A 19885-nucleotide genomic window follows, 5' to 3' on the forward strand; every position below is an offset into this window, starting at 1 on the left:
CATTTCACTCTTTTTCTCTCAAAGTATATGAATAACTCTTATTTTACCTATTTTATGAGTGAAATTTATTTACAAATTGTTCCTACTTAATATTGACTAGACAGGGAATGTCTTGATCGCAGTGCGTGAGTTCAACTAGAGTACATCAACGAATTCGCAGATATTAATTTCTATATAGACATTAAATTTTTGTATCATAAATGCGTATACAATGTAAGTGTCGTGTAATAATACATCTGTACATAATGTCGCAGATTCATTGAGCCGCTTTTTATCTACGAGTTCTTTGGGTTCACTTTTAAATTCATTTTTACATAACGAGAGAGAGAGAGAGAGAGAGAGAGAGAGAGAGAGAAAGAAAGAAAGAGAAAAGAAATTGTCATAAACTGTGAATTTTTTATAAAAAGAATATTTACATTTGTAATTAATCGAGAATATAATCTATCAAAACAAAGTCTATTTAAAATTAAATAAAAATGAAATTTTATCATTATGTATGTTTGCGCATTGCTGAATTTTAGTTTTTAGAGAAAACTTTTCATTTTTAATTATTATTATTTAAATAATTTGTCGATGCAATTTTCGAGAGAATTGACTTTTTAATAATCTTATCACAAAATATATAGATAAAAAATAACTCAATAAAATCTGCACAACGCACATATATTCATGATGAGAAGAGATGTGCAAAAATTTTTTCAATCGCAACTACTGAGAAGATGATAAGATGATTAGATTTGCATACTTCCGATACGTAGCTCAAATGTGATTTTTTCGCAAGAAGCGATATCTCAATTTCTTTCTCAATTGATGAGATGTAACGATAAAAAACGATTTCATCGTTTTAATATCTAAGAACGTCATAGCCTACTGCTTTTCGTTATTCATCGATTCAGTTCTCAAAGGAATAGCCAGCCGTTAGAATCTCGTCCTCGGTCGGCAATTTTCGTCGTCACTTACTGTGAACGGAAGTGGCTCTCCTCTTAACCTCGACCTGCTCGACGATACCGTCGCTCTCCTTATCCTGATGAGCGGTCATGTGTCTAGTGAGATGATGCCTTTCGCGAAAGCTCTCGTCGCATACGGGACACCTAAGCTTCTCTTCCCTCCTCCTCCTCGCCGCCTCGCCCACGTTCTCGCTCTTGTGATGAGAGCGCATGTGGTAGACCAAGTCGGAGGTCATCCGGAACGACAGATTGCATTTGGCGCAGACGTTCTGCGCCGGCAAGGTCAGAGCGGCGAATGACGGCGGCAAAAGGCCGGCTACCCCAGCGGCCGTGGCCAGAAATCGCGGTCTGGCAAGAGCGTCTGCCATCGGTGGGAAAACGGAGATGGGATTATAGGAGAGATTCGGATAAACTGGCGGAAGATCCGGTCGAAAAGTAGGCACCTTCGGACTGGGTATCTTGGGTGGCTGAGCAATCTGCGGGATCTTCAGGTTCTCCAACAATCCCGACTGACCGGTCTCCGCTCCCACTGCCAGGAATGGATAAGCCATCTTGGTAGGAAATGGCGCGTACTTGTAACTCGCCGCGCCGGCCAACGACACCACCGGCGGACTGACGCTGTTCTGATAGCTCGCGCGGTCATCCGGCGATATGGACGACCTGGGTGACGTCTGGCCATCATCGTTAAAGCCATTTCGTTGTCCTATCAGATTGACTTTCGTAAAAGCACTGCGAGATTCGCCGTGGCGATCGGTCACGCAGGGGATACCAGTCTCGTAAATTTTCGCGCAGGACAAAACCGAAGGATCTGTCGATTCCGAACAGGTGGTCAGCATAGACTGATGACCGACGAAGGTAGGCGGACTCGGAGTCTTCTGAAGCCGACCACCACCGGTGTATCTTCTTCCGTCGGTGTCCGGGGAAAGTCCCGGCAAGGTCGGCGTCAAAGTTCTCGGCGACACGTAGGGTGGACTCAGTGAGTTCTCCGTGCATTGCAACAGTCTCCTTCTTTCCGAACCGCCCGCATCGTTATCGTAGTGTTTGATGGTGAGATTCTGCGGCAGCCTGCTGTCAGCATCCAGAATGTTATCAACAGAGATGTCATCTCGCGGACGCTCCTTTCGGCCGGATATCAATCGTAACTTTTCGTTTTGACGACGTGCCAGGTTCTCGTCGGGGGCTACCAGGAAAGCGACGTCAAAAGAACGCTTGCTAGCGCGCTGAAGGGGATACGAGGCGTCGGGTGTGACATCGCTGATGGACGAAGGGCACGCCGACGTCAATGTCGCCGTGGCCGGCGTCGAGGTCGCGGGGGCGGCGCGGTCGATGCCACCCGTGCGATCTTCCATTGTCATCCTGCTCGCTCCGGATGATCGACCTGCGAAACAATGACAGAGGGTGGACAATGAGTGTAAACGTCGCATTGGCGCGAAGTGATTGATCGCCCAAGATTCGATACACTTGGTCCAGCTGTCCTACATTCGAGGAGCATAAATCGGAGTAAAGCAAGATTGGTGTGATCAGAATAGTTGAGAAAAGGTAAAACATGAGATACGCATTTCTTTATTTGAACGAAGTGTAAAATAATGGAAATAAGATGTTTATATCTAATGCAATAATAAAATTTTTTAAAAATATACTTGTCATAAAATAAATTCAATAATTATATTATATATAAATAAATATATTTGATTGGAAATAAGATTATATCAAAATAATCATCGAAAATATGAACTTTTCAGAAAATATATAGCTATTTGGATATACAATCTAATATTTCATTTTTTTATTTAATACAGCCTAATCATGTTGATTAAAACACATATTGCAATCAAACTTAATTTTAGAAAAATATTAATATACAAATTAAAAATTGATGTACAGTTTTATACAATACTTGCTATTTATATAAATTTATTATATTATTATCGTAGAAAAATTTCAGATTTAGGGATTTGTATTGTGATTATAAAATAAGACAAATATTCGTACAGAGCACAGAGATAGAAAGAGATTTTAATAACATAAAATCATATTTAATTATGCAATTACAACATTTTTCTCTATATGATATAATATACTTATTTCCATTATCTATTAATCTTTAATAATTAATTTCTATGGAGAATAAATGCCGTAACCTGAGTTTCAATAACATATAAGAACATTAAATCAATTAATCGACTATCCCATAATGACATTCTAAGGCATAGTATCAATCATATAAATATCAAATAATTTAATTTAAAATATCTAAAATGCTTCTAAAAATTATTTGAGTCGTTTAAAAAATTAATATTTTTTAAAAGTCTTGATAATTTATTTCAAAAATATTTGTATTCTAATATATATAATTATATAAGTACAGAGAGAAAATAGTAGAATAAAAATTATTTACCGGATTATGATGGCACGTGTTCTTCCAAACACACGCGGCTACACTAGCTGGATCACGTTTTCCATCCCTTACGGTGTTTCTTCGATCTTCTCTAAGACATTAGGGCACACTTTTTCTCACAAAGTTGTCTCGCCAAAACCGACCCTTGCGAGCACGCGATAAGCAACAAGAGGTGAAATCAATCCTTTAACTGACTCACCGATCCGGTGTGCAGTCCGGGGTGCACTAAAGTGGCGAACACTCGGAGCCGCATCGGCTGTTCGCGTTAAAATGAGGGTGCCGTTCGCGCAACCCCGTATTTAGGGGTAGCCGTCGCAGAGGGTAGCGCGATCGTGGCAGGTGGAGGCGCAACGAGGGTGGCACCCGCCAATGGCGATGTTGGCAATGTTATACGGGGGTGGAGCGTAGCAAAGGGATGAACATATTCGCTCGTCGGGATGCGTCTGCTAACAGCATCCAGACCACGCCTACATATTTCAGGTTCGACACATGTGCCCGGGATTGTTGTCGTCGTCGTCGTCGTCGTCGTCGTCGTCGTCGACTTTTACCACCCCCTCTTCCTCCGCCCGACTTTGCCTTACCCTCTCCGCGTTGCGCAACGCGTCCCGCAGAATTCCACTTCGCCAGGGTGGCAGGAGAAAGAAGGGGAATTGGTACGATCGGGGGCTGTAATTCAGCCTGACAAACGATCTTGAATATTTTTAACGCCAGCGTCCCGATCTTCGCTCCTTTTTTATGACCGGCTCATGTCTATATTGGACGTTCGGCAGACGACCCGGGTCTGCCGATGAAGATACGATGACGACGGGGAGAATCCGTTTGAGAGAAACTTTGAAAATTGTTTCGCGAGAAATTATCATTTATCGTAAATTGATTGACAAGTAACTTTATGCATATTTATACATTGTATTATTTCTGTTCTCTCAGCACATATTATCAATTATTTTCTTTCCTTTACAATTAATTACAGATATCACATTTTCGCTTTTGTTCATAAAATATTTTTCAAATTATTTTTAACTATCTGTTCATTATTATTTTGCTCATTTTAAATTTGCACAATTATTAAAATACTATTTCATCAATACAAATCGTTTCATTTAATCCTTTTCATGAGATTCCGCGGGTAAACCTCGAAATAAGTCAAGACGGGTGGCATCGTAGTTTCATGTCGGAAAAATAACTCCCGATACAAGCGGTTAAAGTGGGCAAAAACCAGCCACCGAGCCAATAGGCGATCAATCATACGCCGGTGATTTATTTTACCGGGCATGTGAGAGCCGTCGATTTCTTACGCGATTCCCGAGATGCCGGCAAATCCTACGGGGAATGCCGCGAGGTTAAAGGACATTAACTTCTTGATTGAGTCGGCAAAAAGTTGTAATGACTTTTCGATTGGCGCTACTCTGTATCCGGCGCCAAGACTTGTGAACTAGTATTTACGGAAGAACATCACCGTTTCTTACACAAGATACCTCAGAAACATTGGAAGATTCTTTCCTTTTTTCATTCACCGATACACTGCAGATCCAAATAAGAAAAGTGGCAGTTACGTGTCTCAGTATACAAAAATAAATGATTAAGAAGTTATCCTGTATTGAAAATTAAAAGATCCGATCGCTCGAGACAATCTCGGTGATACGATAAACCCGAACGCCACGAATGGCGAAATGCTCCCTTGGCGATGATTCTTGGGCGATTCACGCGCGGAATAAATTAAACGATCTATCCACTTCATACGCAGCAGATAGCGCGATGCGCGATACAGCCGACGATCTAATCCTAATTCGGAGCCGTAAAATCGCGGGGGAATCGTTATGACGACGTTACATGTGACACGCGTCGCACGACGGGGCGGCTATGAAATGTCTCTGTATCTTGGCACAGCCATTCCTGGATTATGAACTATATTTATTGCCGATCGTATACAGTGCCGTAAACTCGAAGAGATGACTATATACCGATCTCTAATTCCATTTTTCACCCTTCTGCCTTGCTTCGCGTAAAACAGCGTTTTTGAGAAAAGAAACTTTATTCTTTTTTATTCTTCTCCTTCTTTTTTATCCTATCCAACTATAATATGCGAAATGTCACAAAAAAGAGATGAAAGAAATATGCTCTAAATTTCGATTGATCGTAAATTGCTTTTGCTTAAAAAGGAATAAAAACTTTAATTAATGTATCTACTAAATTCTAAAAACTATTGGAAAATCATTAATTTAAATGATACATATTACATTTTCTTCTCACGTCATACATCTAATTTCTTCTATTTTATCCTACCCCCCTCTATTCTCACGAAACTGTAACGCGCAAACTGAAAATTCGTCTCACTTAGTTTACAATCTAAATCTCTCAAGTAGAAAAATACGTTGCGCGCGTGAGAATCGCACTTTGCCACCGTCTGGCCATGTTATCCTGCAAATCGGGCAGAAAGAGGGCAAGTTTCGCGTCGCCTAATTCGACCAAGTTAATCGCACGAGCGGGCGAGCCGACGGCGCTCGACACGTGGCAGACACGCGTGAGCTGTTAACGCCGAACGTGGGTTAGTCAAAGGGCCGTTTAACGCCGACGTTGGGTGCTGCATAGGGCAGCACTTTGATACAGATAGTATCTGTTACGTAGGTCCACGAACCGGACACCTTACATAATGCGTATACTTCGGCTCGATTGACTCCTGCTGAGGAGAATTAATAATGTCGTCGAGCGAATGTTTTCATATGATCACGTATCACGCAGATTCACGTGCAAGAATTATAAGAAAAATTTATTTATTCATTATGGAATTTTATTTTTTTTTTTTATTTTCAAAAATGTAAAAAATAAAAGATATTTAAATTTTTTCAAAATTTTTTAATTGCTAATTAATTTACATGAAATAATTTATACAAATTTCTACGTGCATTCGCATATATGTATTTATCTAAAAAGAAATCATCACAAAAATTCTGGAAATATTTTAATTGTAAAAGAATTAATGTTCTCTATATAAATCTTTCTTATTTTTAAGTGAAAGTCTACTTTTCGTGTGTTATTTGAACTTGTTTTTTCGTGGTGTTTTATGCGATGCTTTGCGCTTCGCAAAGGGAGTAATGTCATTCACTTCTCGCATCGCTGACGCGGCTGCAAGTGCAACGCGCGTTTCTGTCGGGGCCGCACGTGATAAATATGCAGTCGATGCAGTTGATGAGAAAAGGTCGTTTATCAATCACCCATTAACGCAGCCCCGCCAAAAACCTGCTCGCTTCTGAGCCATATTTCACAGAATCATCGCGATTCCCTTCCGGCCGCTTTGGCCGCACGCTCGGTTTTCCATTAAAATTTACCGTGTTATTCAAAAGCAAGAAACGTGCAGAAGCAAAAATTCATACACGATAACCATTCTATCAATAATTAAATATTAGTAAAAATATCGTAAAAATCTTCTACAATTTTGTATTTTACAAAAATTTAAAGAAACAATAATTTAAAAAATCAGAAATTTTTTAATTAAAAATTCTAAAAGTCAGTAAATATAATCAAAATATTTCAAAATTCTGTCAATATTTAAATATATAAGGACATTCTGAAACTATGATATGTAAGTTATATTAAACAGATTTTATGTATGTGAACAATATATGTCTCTCGACTCTAATTTAAAATTGTAATTTATTTGACCCTTTTGCAGATTTGTATAAAGCAAAATATACGCGGAATAAAAAAATACAATGAGAGATGAGAAAAGGTTAGTGCTTCTTCAGGAATTTTTGAAACAGGGTGGTCTCGGCCTGACAAATTGAATGTGCGATAAGTTTAGAGGATTGTTGAAATAACTGGGTGTGGTGTACGTACTCAGAGGAGAGAGAGAGATTGCCGAGATGAGAGCGGAAAATTCAGATTTTACGGACGTTTAGGCGATTCCTTGACTTATAACCAGGACCATGCATACCAAATGAATCGACTATGCTGTTTAAATATTTTCGTAATTTTGCCGTGCCGAAATTCTTGCGAAAGGAAACTCATGTCTATTACAACAAATTAAACAAACATTATCGATAAATTATGCCACAAATAAACATTTTTCATATTCTAACAATTTATTAAACTTTTAGATGTGCTTTGAATGACTAAGTTTGATTAATTTTGTCTTATAAATAAATTGCACTCGCACGACGATATCCTTTGGCAATGTCTTACCTACTGTATCAGAATTCTCAATGTCATTCTTCCCCTACACATCTCCTTCTATCTATCCGTCTATCTGTTCTACGAGAGAAGTTTGTCCCGCTCTTGTTGATATCGTCCTAACGATATCGAGTCGCGCACGTTCTCTCTCTCTCTCTCTCTCTCTCTCTCTCTTTCTCTCTGCGGTTACTCCGGGGAATTTAATTCTATTCTATTCGAAGCAGCGCCTAAGATGCCACCTTCGGCTCTTATCTCTGTGCACACGGTGGGTTGCGCGTGGCGGTTGCTTATGTGTTACGTGAATACCTTACCTAAATGCCGCCGTCGTGGGAGAAACGTCCCTTGCGTGCCCGTTTCGCGAAGCAGCCACCCCCGGATGGCGGGCGAGAGAGTCGACCGAGGAAAATTAATGCGACTTCCAGCCGGGCGCTATCGGACGCCGCTATCTCGCGCCTCGACCGCGCGCCGTAAACGTGAGCCGCCTAGACGAGAAGTTCCCGAATTTAAGCGACGAAGTCGCGCCGAAAGTGGCGCGCGCGATCCTGACTTTACACAGACGGAGAACGGCGGCGCGATATCTTTCTTCAAGCATTTCCCTTGGCGAATAGTTGCGTCTGTTCTCAGAATAGTTCGATCGTGTGAAGAATTTATTTACCTCTTGTTCACCTTTTGAATTTTACAATTGTGTAAATAACTTTACATATTTGAAAAAACTTTTTTCAAATTTGATTAATTTGGATAAAATATCTCGATGTTGTTGGAATGCAAAATATATCAAATATCCTGCTTACATCTGTTGTTAGAATACTACCTTTATCGCTGCTAAAATCGAGGGCATATAATGGAACGAAGAAATTAACGGGTAGATACTAAGCGGCTCATTTATCATAAGGATGACTCGGTGGACCAGAGCGCCATGTGCTCTTAAGTGCGTTCTGTTAACGCCAGTTTAATTCGTATTGATGATGGTAGAGAAAAGAGAGAAAAAGATGTGTATCGACGAAATGTTTGACGCATTATCTATAATTTCACAATAAATCGCGATATTCTATCAAATATACTAATAGTTTTATATTTTATATTAGCAGTTTTTGTTCTAATTAACAATGTAGTAAAAGTGATATTCTCACCATTTACAATTATAATAATTATATTTTGTTAATAATTTTATTACCTTATATTCACTCATATATTTTTTTATTTCGCGATTATTAATCATATCAATAAATTAAAAATTTCTAGATTAATCACTTTCTATGTGAAATTAAAAAATCGAACAATCGTTAATCATAATGAATAAAAAAAAAAAAAATATTCTGCAAAGATCATTCATCGATAACTACAAGAGATTTCCCTTTTTTTTCATTAGTACTTTACGTCGAGATGCAATATCCTTATCTGCGTAATATGGGTCAGAGTTCGCTAAGAGGGCACGTGGCAATCTCTCGTTGACAGTTTTACGATTATATTTGCCGAAATCTTTTAGCGTGCTACCCAGGGGTCGATCGGTCCGTCGGTTGATTCTTCCCTTCGGCGGCGGCCGAGAGGTTGTAGATAGGGTAGTTGGAGAAAGGTTGGCGTAGAGGTAGGTGGAGGAGGGAGTTATTAGAATGGTCCGGAAAAGATGGCGCGGAGTCGCTCCGTATTTTTATACTGTATGGCCGCTGCTTTGCATAATCCCGCACTTAGCTCGCTCGTCCCGAGATGCCGGCTCGCGCTATGCAGATCTCTCCACCGCGCTGAAAACCCGAACCTACCGAGCGTTTCGCCGTTCCGACGAATGATGGACGACACTGGGAGACCCAAGGGATTCACTCTCTCGTGACTCCTTTCCTCTTGAGGAGGACGCGTTTTAGCCGCAACGACAGACGAATCTGCGACTATCTTTTCACTACGTTTGCCTTTCTATGCGCAAAGCAGATATCAATACCTACATTATTCCTATTTTTTTGATGTTTTTCAAAAATTGCATTTATTTACCGTCATTAAATACACAAGTTCATTTATGTCGAAATCTCGAGATAAAAATATATTTACAAAAGAATGTTATCGATAGTTTTTAAATAATATGATTAACAAGAAATCCTTTTGATAAACTATTTTCTGCAGAAGTGAAAATAGATAGCAAAAAAAATCTACGCAAAAAAAAATGATAAACTGTAGGTATTACATGATTAATAAGTCAATTTTCTCTCTCTCTCTCTCTCTCTCTCTCTCTCTCTCTTTTAATTTCATTTAAATTATATCAAATTTTCTCAGTATCCAAATTCCATATCAAAAAGATCATTACTTTGAAAAAAGTCTCATCAACTTTAAAGTGGTTTAAGGCACTTATTTATGCCACGCGAAACGGATGGACTGAGATACATCATGAGACTTCCTAAACCAATGTCGCGGAACATTTGTCACGGCGTTCTACTCGCTCCAAGGATCAACTACGAGTTCTCCGGCTGCTCTCACGGGTGGAGATGTCTCATTTGCACCGAGAAATCGCATCTTTCCTTCACTGCCGCCAAGTCTCTCTATATCGCATTACCCCGCCATGAGAGAAAGAGAGAGAGAGAGAGAGAGAGAGAGAGAGAGAGAGAGAGATAAAGCCCGACTCAAAAAAGAGAAAAAGAGAACGCGCGGCGTCATCAATCTTAGCGCGAAAAGACCCAGGACGAGCTTGGCGTTGCTCCGGATCTCACAGATGCGACCTTGATTCTCTTCCGGCATTCCCTGGAGATACCAACATAGATTAAGTCTGGTCTCGCGAGTAATTTGTTCGAATTTCTCGATTCTCAGCCGGTCCTCGACATGCTTGATGCGTCCAAACCAAACGAACACCTGTGTTCTCCGTATTCAAGAAAGATCATGAGTTACAACAATGTCGTGATTTTTATTCAATCATCATTCTTCTGAGCTTTATACTTCTTATAGTATTATGTATGCTTCTCTAGCAATGATTTGTTCAAAGAATCTCCAATTATAATATGCATTACAAAATTGATCGTATAATTCGAGATGAGATTTTATATTATTTCTTGGATAAAAATGTAGTTAGACAAAAATATTTTTTTTCATTTCGACTAATTTCCGACTAATAATTTGACAAATTTTATAAATCTTTAATAAAATTATTTACATATATTAATCTTTTTTCTAAAATTAAATGCAAGATGCATATTTGTGAATCTTGAATAGCAGAAAGAATCGCAAACGTGTACTTTATATCGGAAATCGCGAAATACTTGTCGAGAAGTTGAAAAATAAGATAGAAACTAGATATCCCAAAAGTCGCCCGCATGATTTAACTTTGCTAAGAAACAAAGTTTCCAACTCAGATTGCAAGTCCTTTTCAAGGAAGTACAAGACGGAATCTTACGACAGAAACATGACATTAATAAAAATTTCGTAATGTCATATATTTGTTGGTCGATGAAACTTTAGATATAACTAGGAGGATGTTATTGGAATTTTAACCTTCTAATCGAAACTCCATTGAGACTTCTTATCTTTTACAATCGCGAATTTAAACTTTTCTCGTTACAAACATATTTTATAATTGCAAAATATGTATACATATATAATTCGATCAGCAGTGGCGAATAAATCCCATGTTCGAGAGAACGCAGAGAGTACGTAATAGAGAATTTTCAGAGAGATTGCTCGCGACGGAACGCATGCATGATCGGTCGCCGGCACATATGCTCGCTCGTACATACATATGTATGTATCTCGACGTGATGCGTGAAGAACATCGCATACGTCACTCGGTTTTCCTGCGACGGTCAGGTCATGTCATGCATATTCCGCGAGCGAGAACAAATCGAACACTCGCACCCTCCTGACATTTCGACGGGCGTCGGATTTTATCTGCGCACACTGTATACTCTAAAAGTTCATCGTCAGAAATATTGTGTACGTTTTGATTAAAACAGCTTACTAATTGTGTGAAAACAATTAATAACTTTTGTGTGTAATTGACATATTTATTTTATGATACGTATAGTTTTTTTTCGATAATTGTATTATAAGTTGTAAAATATTTTTATAAGCTACAAAATGTGTTTTTAAAATGTGTTTTCAAAAAAATATTAATATTGAATTACTGCAACGGTATATACAAATTTTATGTTTATCTTATATAAAAATATCCGTGTATTTGCAATATAAAAATAAGCAAAGAGCTTTATATCTGAGAAGTATTTAATAATTATAATTTTTTTTTTTTGCAAAATATTAATATGCAATTTTTACAATTAAAATATGAATATTTTTTATTTTCTTTAAAATTTAAGAAAATCAATACAATATAGTTGTTTTTTTTTTAAGTAGATTTTTTGTTATTCCATCCCCGAACATAAGTGAAAGTGATGAAGCCACCGCGTCTGTAGATCGTAAATTTGTAGAACATATTTCGCGAATGCATTTACGCCCGAGCATATGTACGAGATATCGGGTTTCGCTATCTCTTGATCCGCCGATTGTCCATCGCCCCTAACAGTGCTGTCAGAACTGATCACGTTTGATCTTCAAGAGTCACCCTTGTCAACCTGATGAATCTTGCAGTGATTTTTTCGTATCGACATAACAAGTTTGTTAGTTTTTTTTACGCATAAATATCGTAGCGTAATCTCGAAAGCAAAAGATATGTAAAATTAAAATTTGTCTAGAAGAAAATTGAAAATATTTATATTATATATATTATATATTTCATTAAAGATATTAAAAGATTTTTTATTAAAGAAGAACTTCCACTAAAAAGTTTTTTAGTAAAATTTATATTAATAAAAATTTAATAAAGTAAACTCTCTCTAAAATATAATAACTCTCTAATTTTCTATCATATTTTTCTTAATTGTTCCGTAAAGAAAAATTTCGCAAATTCAATTACATTCTATTAAGAAATTTTTGTTCCGAAAATCCCATTTAATGGTTTACCGTCTGCGAGGACAAAGACGGCCACCAGTTGGTAGCTGCTTAGCTCCCGAAGGTTTACGTGCAGCATCCCGGAGGCAGCGAGTGCGACGAGTGCTCGGTCACGGTGGATGCATCGGGCTTTCCAGGAGATGCCAGGGTATAAAATCTCTGGTTCGTTGCGGCAACCGCGTTACGAAAGATACGTTGGCGCGGTGGAAAGGGAGGAGAAAAGGGGACTCGGGTAGGGTTGAAATCCAGAGCATACCTTAGTTGTCCGCTCGTAAAGCAACCCCGTATGCCTGTGCGTGCCGGAGCTATGTCTCTTTCTCTGTTCCGTTCCGTCTCGGCGATGTCGCCACGAGTCTCCTTCCCTCTTTGTCTCTTCGTCTAGGTCTATGGCGAGTGTTTGTTAAACGAGAAGGAATATTCATGAGATAGGAGAGAGAACCGGCTGCGGAATTATGCTACGGTGATCTTAACGGTGGACGCGACCTTAAATATGTATATGCGTGCTGGAAACGCGATAATCAGGGACGGTCCAGTAACAAGAGCCAGCATCAAGTGCGTTTGATATCGCTGCAAAATGATTTTCCTCAGGATACTCACGATACCATTTCCAAATATAAACTTTTCTATTGATGCTATTTTTTTATTTGCAACAGAAAGATATTTGCGAAAGTAATTAACTGTTTACGATTATTTGGATTCGATTAAGGGACATAAAAATTGACAGACATTTGCGAAAATATTAACATGTAATAAAATAAATGAATATCTTTTATAACAGAGAAACTAGATTATCTCAATCTTTAGAATAAACAGAGATTAACTCTCGATTGGATCATTCTAATCCGTATCTGATAAATCACTTAACTTGCGTATAAATTTACCGTGATCCTGAAACGGTTTTCCGACGATGTTCGAGATAAAAGCAGTGCATATTCAGTCCGACAGGTAATCATAATATCTCGATCGTAGATCACATGTTTACTACATAAAAGCGGGGAGGAAAGAAGTGCGTGTCTCTAGCTGTGTGCGCCTATCCAAAAACTCCGCAACATATTCTCGTAAACATGCATCACTGGCATACATGAGTATGCATATACGTAGGACATATGGTGGTTAGCACGGTCCTTGGGCCCCCATGAAGCGAGGAGGGCCTCGCTGAGACTTGTGGGGGCAGACTTTCACCCCCTAGTAGTACCGCCACGGCCACCTCCCTCTACCCGAGAGTCCTCATGAGTTTTCAATGAGATTAGCGGCCCATCTGTGCCGAGACCGACCCCATCGTCATCATCGACCATGGACAAAGCTAGTCAACCTGCTCACTGCCCGTACGTTCTCCACGGGGGTCGCTACCGTTCTCTCCCCCTCTCGCGGGTATTCGATGTGTGCACCGTACTTTGTGCACTTGCCGCACAAACTCATCTCCGCGTTTTTACTAGCCGGCGCGCGTCACCATCCGTATTGCGTGACGGTTATAGAAAATATCGGGTTTTTAGTCACTCGGTCTCATACGGTCGCATTTAAAGCCCTCAATGATCGTGTCTCGCAAATGTCGCCTAGCTTTCAGCTACATCGTCTAACATTTTTTTATTCCATATCGGAAATCTGAATTATCATTTTTTAATTTTATACTAAAGAAAGTATATGTTAATCACTATTTGGAGTTGACTTTCCCGGAAATTTAATTTGACGCATAATACTTCTTCATATATATTTTATAACATTTAAAATTTGTTAAATTATATTAAAATTTTATTACGATTTATTATTCTATTATATTAAAATTTTGTTGCAGGAGAATATTTTTTTAAATTAGACAAAAAAAATTTTTCTTTTTCTACATGCTTTTAAAACTTGATTTCTAGAAATTTTCCTGTCTTCCATGATGTAAAATATCTAGCTAGAATGCATTCCGGATGTAATAGTGAGCATGGAGTGAAGCCGCAAAGCAGACCGATTAAGGAGCGAAATGGTATCGATCCCGCGTAAGGGGGGCACCGGGGGTTTTGGATCTGGGTCCATGGTAGCCCATATGGAGTCTGCCGAGCGCATATGTTGCGACAACGCCGCTAACGACCTGCCTTGGGCCTTCGTAATGCTAAACTGCGGTTCGATCCGCACCCCATGAAACTAAGTAACCATTCGATTGTCATTGGTAAATAGATAATCATGGTAGTCGACAAGTCGTCTTCCTGAAATATGCGAATTCCTATTTCCTACAAGCGATCTTGGATGGGATGTTCTTTAAAAACAATCTGCGATACGGCATTTTTGTATATCAGCGAAACAATATATGTAGCTCAGATTTCCTGTTATCGATTTTTATAAAGTCCTCGAAGCAAAACACTTTTGAGATAAAAATTAAATAAGAAGCATAAATAAATAAATATTAAGATATTGCGTCAAAATATATATACTTGTACATGTGTAATATAAAATATAGATTCTCAATATCTATCTAAAAATAATTTATAAAACTACTTGTGTATTTTTAGAAATATAAATTCTTTATATAAAATTAAAATTTTTATCGTACATAGTAAACTTCTAGCGTTATACTGTATTTATTAACAATACATGTATATAAACAATGATGTAAAAATATGAGATAACACTAATGTAAATGTGTGTATGCGTGCACTTTTGCACGTATTACTCCTTTCTTATGAGAAAAAATTTCCATATTTTTTATACTTTACATTTATAAATTTCACTCTTTATTCTCCATTTATCTTCGATATTTCATATTGCAAAGTAATCGTGACTAACGTGTTAAAATATTACGTACTATGTTTAACGTCGCAAGAAAGTAACCGAAGGGAGGCTCTAAACACTTTGGCCAAGCAAAACCCCGTGACAATCCTGCCAGCTATCCCCCTACCCCCGATTTTTTGCCAACCTGCAAGGCTAAACGAGTTACGTATTATGTCAGGGGATGGCCGCGCGAGTGGGGTGGACTACTCAATACCAGGTTGTATATTCTGGTCGTGCCATCTGGCGCGCTATTATACGAGTATTTTAATTTAATTAACTCAACGCGCGCATCGATCGATCGATATTATTGGCGTTCGCGCGCGGATTAAGCTTGTACGTGGTCCGCCGACGATTTCGAATCTGCCGTTTAATTAGGATTTCGGGCGTCGGTGCAAGCAACAGATTTTATGGAAACGAACCGCGTTCCTGATGCGCCGAATCAAACCGTGGCGCAATCGTTTATTTCGATACTTTCCGCTGCCGGGCAAATCCCTCTCCCGTGCAATGATTTAATATTAGATAACAAATTTTAAATTGGCTCACACATCCGCGTTTAATAAAATAAATTGACAGGACCTACATATTACAAATATTGCGAAAGTTATGAGTTATGAAATATATCAAAAGCGTGAATATATTTCTATCGAGTTTCGATATGGACAAACAAAATATTCTGTTCCAAGTAAAAGAGCTAATTAATAAAAGAAATTTTTTTTATATAACAATAAAATATATTATTAATGTATATATATATACATATATATAATATTATATATATAATATGTATATAAATTATATATAAAAATTACATATATACATATTATATGAATAGAACAATTTTTTCCTATAATAATTAATAAATAAATTTTAATATTTCCGATAATAATAATATTATCTTAAGTAGCAATATATCATAACTCGTAATGGTAGTGTTTGTTGCAAAAAAGTGTCGCGAAAGAAAGTTGCGTTCCATGTCAGTATCGAGCACTCGACTTATAGGATTATAGTCGGAAGTACTGAGTCGCTGGACAATCGATCCTTCTTGGCGCATTTACGGCATATTTGCGGCAGCGCGAACATGGCTCTTTGTCATAGACGAGTGATTTTCGAAACGCGGCGGTAGCGTGGCCCCGAGAGTTGGAGAGAGTCGGTGCGCTATTGTACTTCTCTCGCCGGGGTCATTGTAAGCGACTGTACCCTCATCTCCACACTGTACAGTGCACTTCCCCTACTCGTGCATCTGTCCTCAATCAGCGGCCTACGAAAATGGGATATACACGTTCTCGTCGGCGTGAAACTATTGACCTACCCTGTATGCGAGAGAGCATTCCAGTCGCCACCGCCATCGCGATAGGCGCAGGCGATAAATAAAGATCCACCGAATGACAGGACAGCGTTATGATTTATAGCTTTCAATAACTAATAAATATTTTTCGCACATTGAAGAAACGGAAAAAAATAAAAAAATATTTCTGCAAACGCGATAAGAGTCCCCCTTGCAACCAAAAAATAAATTTCCTCGCCCTGCCTTATATATTTACATATTTTATCTAATAAATAAAAAGTGCAGATCGATAAAAAAAAGAATTACACCAAATTTTTTTAATGGAAAAACTGCTGGATTAAGAAGATTTTGCTTGATGAGACTCTTGTGGAGCCAAAAACATCCCCGCCGGTAGATATTAAAGACTAGGGACAAATCGGGGGACGACATGGTACTCGCGAAAGAATGGAACGCACTTAACTCGGGACTGCTTAAACAGTTGTTTGATCGGCATTATGTATTAGCGGAGAGGAAAGCAGAAAAGAGAGAGCATGTGGCTGGTGCCACCGCTTATTAGCGACACAATGTCGAGAGATGCGCGTCACTGGGAATACATCCGTTGATAAATTTTTGGTTCGTATAATCGAGAAAAGTGCCCAACTAAAAAATTAGATTTTCTTAAATCCAAGACTCTTGGATTTATTTACCCAATATGAAAAATATCAATCAGAAATTAACATGCACTGCAGCTCCGATGCAGATATCAAGGAATCTGAGCTACAAAATGATACGCGAGAATAAGTAACAAATCTATAGATAATTGAATTTTAAGAAATACTGAAGAATGTGAGTTAAGAAACCGACCGATGAATCTTCCTGCACGATCGCTATTGTCGAGTATTCGCGAACGCCGCGACCAGGTATAATATTCCGGATATTAAATCGCTTTTAAATCGGCTTAGCGTTAACTAGTGGCACTTTAAGCTGCCCGGTGAAATGATTATCAGGGCTTCCCACTCCGTCGAGAGCCGGCTAGCTGTTATCGCCCGTTGATTAATTGTTATGCAATATGACGTCACACACGCCTATCCGGCCTACCCCGGATTAGAATCCCGCGGCGGAGCATCGCACGGTGGCGAACGCCGGTCCCGGGGGCCCGCCTACGCGCGTCTCCCTCGATACAGAGTATGTTGCAGCATCCTTCTCGCTCTCGTTGACGCGTGTGTATGTGTGTGTGTTTGTATACATTTGTGTATGTATGTGTGCTCTCTCGTCGCACATCGCACAGGCGGTTACATCACGAAGGGAGCGGCGCGAAGTTTCCAGCTAATCCTACGAATTTGAGCCAGCCGAACATAGGATGCTGATGAATATTGATACTGTCTCTCGACTCGACGGACCATCTCGCATCTATACACAGATCTTGCGCAAGCACGTGAGCGAGCGATCTATCCGCCCCGGCTGTTCTCGCCCACGTTCCACGGAAGGATGAAAGATGCTCTCTCTTTCTCTATCTTTGTCTCTTTCTTCCAGCGACAATCCCTGCTGCTGCACGCGGAAGACGCAGACATCCCGCGGATGCTATTCGATAAAAAAGGGATTAGGGAGATTATCCTCTTTTAACACTAAAAGAACTTCTTCTAAAACTCGCGATATCCAAAAAAATTTCGCGTAATAAATTACCGCTTGTCGGAAACTTGCAGCTTTCCATAGTTTATGAAAATTATGTGAAAAAATATCGTATATTATAACAAATTGAAAAAAAATCGCAAGTAATCAAAAAGATTAAATGAATAATAAAAAAAAAAAAATTTATCGGCAGGAATGACTTCTTTAGAGGAATTCTACCTCGGTCTTTTACAAGCAAATGAGAGAAATAAAAGAATTCTTAAGAATCTCTAGTTTTGCGACATGTCACAGTTAGTTCTGAAAAGCGAAAAGCTGACGGCTCGTGGCTCGATGCTCCTCGGTAACCTTGCACCATTATTTCCCTAAATAAAAGAAACCATAAATCGCGGGTGCACAGGCCCGTGGTGGAGCCACGCCGCGGCTCCATTATATCTTTCACGATGAACGGTGCCCTTCTTCGTCGGCCATTATGCCACGGAGATAGTAAGGAAGCAGCCACCCCTTTATCTCGGTAGACTCTGTGGTAAGAGTAATGCGCGGAAATCAAGGGTTAATTCCTCGGCGTCGTAAAGCATTTTATCTGCCTCCGGTGGTGGCCGTTGGAACGAGAAATATTCAAATATGGCGATGGATGGTAGATCACAGTCACGTCGATCGAATGTTAACGAAATATTTTTATTTTACCTGTTTGCTCTTATATATGTATCGATTATTGTTATAAATGACTTAAATTAATATATATAATTTTGAAGATTGTGCATAAATTGTGAGACCTTTTTAATATGCTATGATATTTAAATGGAATGAATAATATCAAATTTTGTGATATACTTTTTTCGTATTTTTTTCCTTAATGTAGAGCATGTTTTTCGTATCGCAAATGTTTAATTATTTAAAAAAAAGTTAAAAATTCACTCATTCTAAGAATTAAACTAATAAATCATTTTTATGTATTTAAAAACAGTTATGTAATATATTGTTGAAAAAAAGAAACAAAAATTTAAACAATCTATCGAAAGAGAAAGAGAATTGTCTGTATTGCAAGAATACGCGTACAATGTACATGTGTGCGAACATTCTACATGGAGGACCTTTCGGACCTCCAACACCTGATCCCTACTAAAGATCCTATCGGGAAAATTGGATTCAGTGTCAGGGTGACCGCTGAAACGTATAAGCAGCTCGTAAAATACTTTTTAGCGCACGAGCGCCTCCACGTCAGGGGATTAAGCTTTATGGTTAGATAAGGATCCTGGATTCGGTTCCGTGCTCTTCGCGCCCGCTGAGCTTCTATCCCCCGAAAAATAATAACCGCGACAACGATCTCTCGAGCAGTCCGAACGAATATTTCGCGGATCAGAATCTGTCCTCCTCTCTCGTCGCCGCCCCTTTCACCTTTTTTTCTACATGAGAAATCTGCCCGCAATATTCCGAACTCGACGCATCTCCTGAAAATTAATGCGATTTGATCGCGCGAAGTTGAACTGATATTAAAAGTACGATTTAGTCGAGCAAGTGTCAAATTTGATTTTAGCTCATTTCATGTTCCACTTGTATTGAATTTTGCTATTAAAAAAAAGGATTGAAGATGTTCAAAAAATAATTTTATCAGTATATATAAATAAAATTAAGGAGAATAGATGTTTTATAATTAATTTTCAATAATTAAAAAATTAAACTATCTAATTGTTAAGGTCATATTTTTGAGAAGCATATATATGTATATCATTATGTTGTTAAAATTTTATATTTCATCAATAAATTTATAATATTATATTAAAATATTATATTATAACATAATATAATATTATATTA

General features: G+C 38.6%; 1 protein-coding gene and 1 long non-coding RNA gene across 2 annotated transcripts in view; both read right to left on the reverse strand.

Annotated features, from left to right (window-relative positions):
* Positions 1-19885, reverse strand: part of LOC126849035 (uncharacterized) — a 142568-nt gene that overhangs the window by 107994 nt on the left and 14689 nt on the right. The window lies entirely within an intron of this gene.
* Positions 953-2317, reverse strand: LOC126848658 (uncharacterized). The gene has a single exon (XM_050589700.1). The coding sequence runs from the start codon at positions 2300-2302 to the stop codon at positions 953-955; it is 1350 nt and encodes a 449-aa protein (XP_050445657.1). The 5' UTR covers positions 2303-2317.

Source organism: Cataglyphis hispanica, chromosome 1 (genome assembly GCF_021464435.1).
Source record: "Cataglyphis hispanica isolate Lineage 1 chromosome 1, ULB_Chis1_1.0, whole genome shotgun sequence".
Lineage (NCBI taxonomy): Eukaryota > Metazoa > Arthropoda > Insecta > Hymenoptera > Formicidae > Cataglyphis > Cataglyphis hispanica.

Bases quoted from the DNA above. Each gene is read 5' to 3' on its own strand.
- LOC126848658 (XM_050589700.1), bottom strand. From the start codon at position 2,302: ATGACAATGGAAGATCGCACGGGTGGCATCGACCGCGCCGCCCCCGCG.